Raw genomic sequence first — 1,697 nt, 5'->3', positions numbered from 1 at the left:
GTGTGTGTGTGTGTGTGTGTGTGTATATATCTTGTATTATCACTGTAGAAGTTTGTCTAGATCAGGAGTGGGGAACCTTTTTTCTGCCAAGAGGTATGTAGATATTTATAACTTAATTCGCTTAATATAATTCACTTAATATAAACGTATGTTGCCATGAAAAAAGCTCCTAGATTTATTGAATTTCAAGTCCTGCCTGCGGTTGCCTTGGCAGGGCCAAACCAAATGATTTCGCAGGCCTTATGCAGCCTGAGGGCTGGACATTCCCCACCCCTGGTCTAGAGTAAAGCCAAAAATACTGATGGCTTCCCTTGTTAGATGGTGCAACTTTACTATATGAATCAAAATAACAATTACTGTCTTAAAGGTCGTGAAAATATGTTAAGATTAGGTACCTTCTCTCACAGAGCTTACAATCTCACTGGGTGAAAAAAGTTAATTCATGAACATAATGAATTAAGGCAATAAAGTTATGTATGAGACATTGAGGGGAAAAGAAAATTTATAGAGAAGGTAGTGCCTTTGTAATTTTGATGGAGACAAATATGAAAAACAAACAACGTAGGGCTTACTTAAATTCATATTAGGCGGGGATTTTTTCTTTTACCTGAAAATGCTCTTTATTAAGCACTTTCTAATTTAAGTATTTTTTTAAATGAAACAGTAACAAATCAGCCCTTCATTAATGAGATATTTTCCTCAGTTCAGAATTACAAAAGAACCTTCTGATCAGAGCTGTTCAATAATGTAAGAGCAGATATGTTCACTAGACTGTGCAAACTTCCTTTGATGTCTCTGAAAGAAGACAAAATACAAAAATCCCCATCGCAAATGTTAGTGCTTACTTTTTTGAAAACTGTAGTCTGTTTGTTCACAGAACAGTTCAGTGATGGGTCATAGAATCCTTGAGTGAAGGTGGGAAGCTGATAGTAGGGTCTACAAGTGAAGGGAACACCTCCCCACAAAACTCAGAAAAATTCTGTGGATGAGAGCCATGTTCACCTGGACATCTTCATCATTTTGGGGTAGTAAGTACTCTTGCTGCAGGATTAACTGAAACTGGCTGCACATTTAAACTGTTTGGCCAGATCTATTAAAAAAATATCCCCGAGAGAACCAAGATGGCGGCATAGGTAATCGCCTGTACTTGCTTTGACAAGGGGCGAGGGGACTTTGAATATTTCAGAACTTTATTTAGTCATCATGACTTGCTCATGTGTTTTAGAAGAAAGTATGTTATTACTTACGTCGATATTCAGCTCCAAGTCTCAACATTAGTCGAATGGGAAACACTTTCGCCCAAGGAGTTTCCCATTTCTGGATGAGAATCCCAAATAAATAAGGTGGGGTTGGGAGTACAAGATCTTGCAGTGACTGGTAAGTAGATGTCACATATAAGAATCCACCATGTTCTTTACTGCCAAGGAAACTTTGACTGAAGAAGGAATGTCCTAAGTTACCCACAACATTCCCTAAAACAAAAAAGTTCATTGATTACTAAAAATATTATTGATTTAATAGAAAGTAATCATTGCTACTCGATACTAGGCCAGACACTACTGAATACTAATTCCTAACTTTTTACCATGAAACAGCCATGTTTAGAAAGTTTTTAAATAAATAAATGGCATTTATTAAATAAAAAACTTTTACCAATGTTATCAGGGCTTCCGTGAGCATGGTGTGTATATATATAT

General features: G+C 36.5%; 1 protein-coding gene across 3 annotated transcripts in view; it reads right to left on the bottom strand.

Annotated features, from left to right (window-relative positions):
- ZFYVE9 (zinc finger, FYVE domain containing 9) overlaps positions 1–1,697 on the bottom strand; it is an 84,698-nt gene that overhangs the window by 29,175 nt on the left and 53,826 nt on the right. For all 3 annotated transcript variants that reach the window (XM_006768315.1, XM_006768317.1, XM_006768316.2), the window contains one exon: positions 1,248–1,472. In XM_006768315.1, coding sequence (XP_006768378.1) covers positions 1,248–1,472 — 225 coding nt within the window. The remainder of the gene's footprint in view (positions 1–1,247; positions 1,473–1,697) is intronic.

Source organism: Myotis davidii, unplaced genomic scaffold (assembly GCF_000327345.1).
Source record: "Myotis davidii unplaced genomic scaffold, ASM32734v1 scaffold79, whole genome shotgun sequence".
NCBI lineage: Eukaryota > Metazoa > Chordata > Mammalia > Chiroptera > Vespertilionidae > Myotis > Myotis davidii.
The sequence above is the reverse complement of the archived record's forward strand: the minus strand, read 5'-3'. Positions and strand labels throughout refer to the sequence as shown.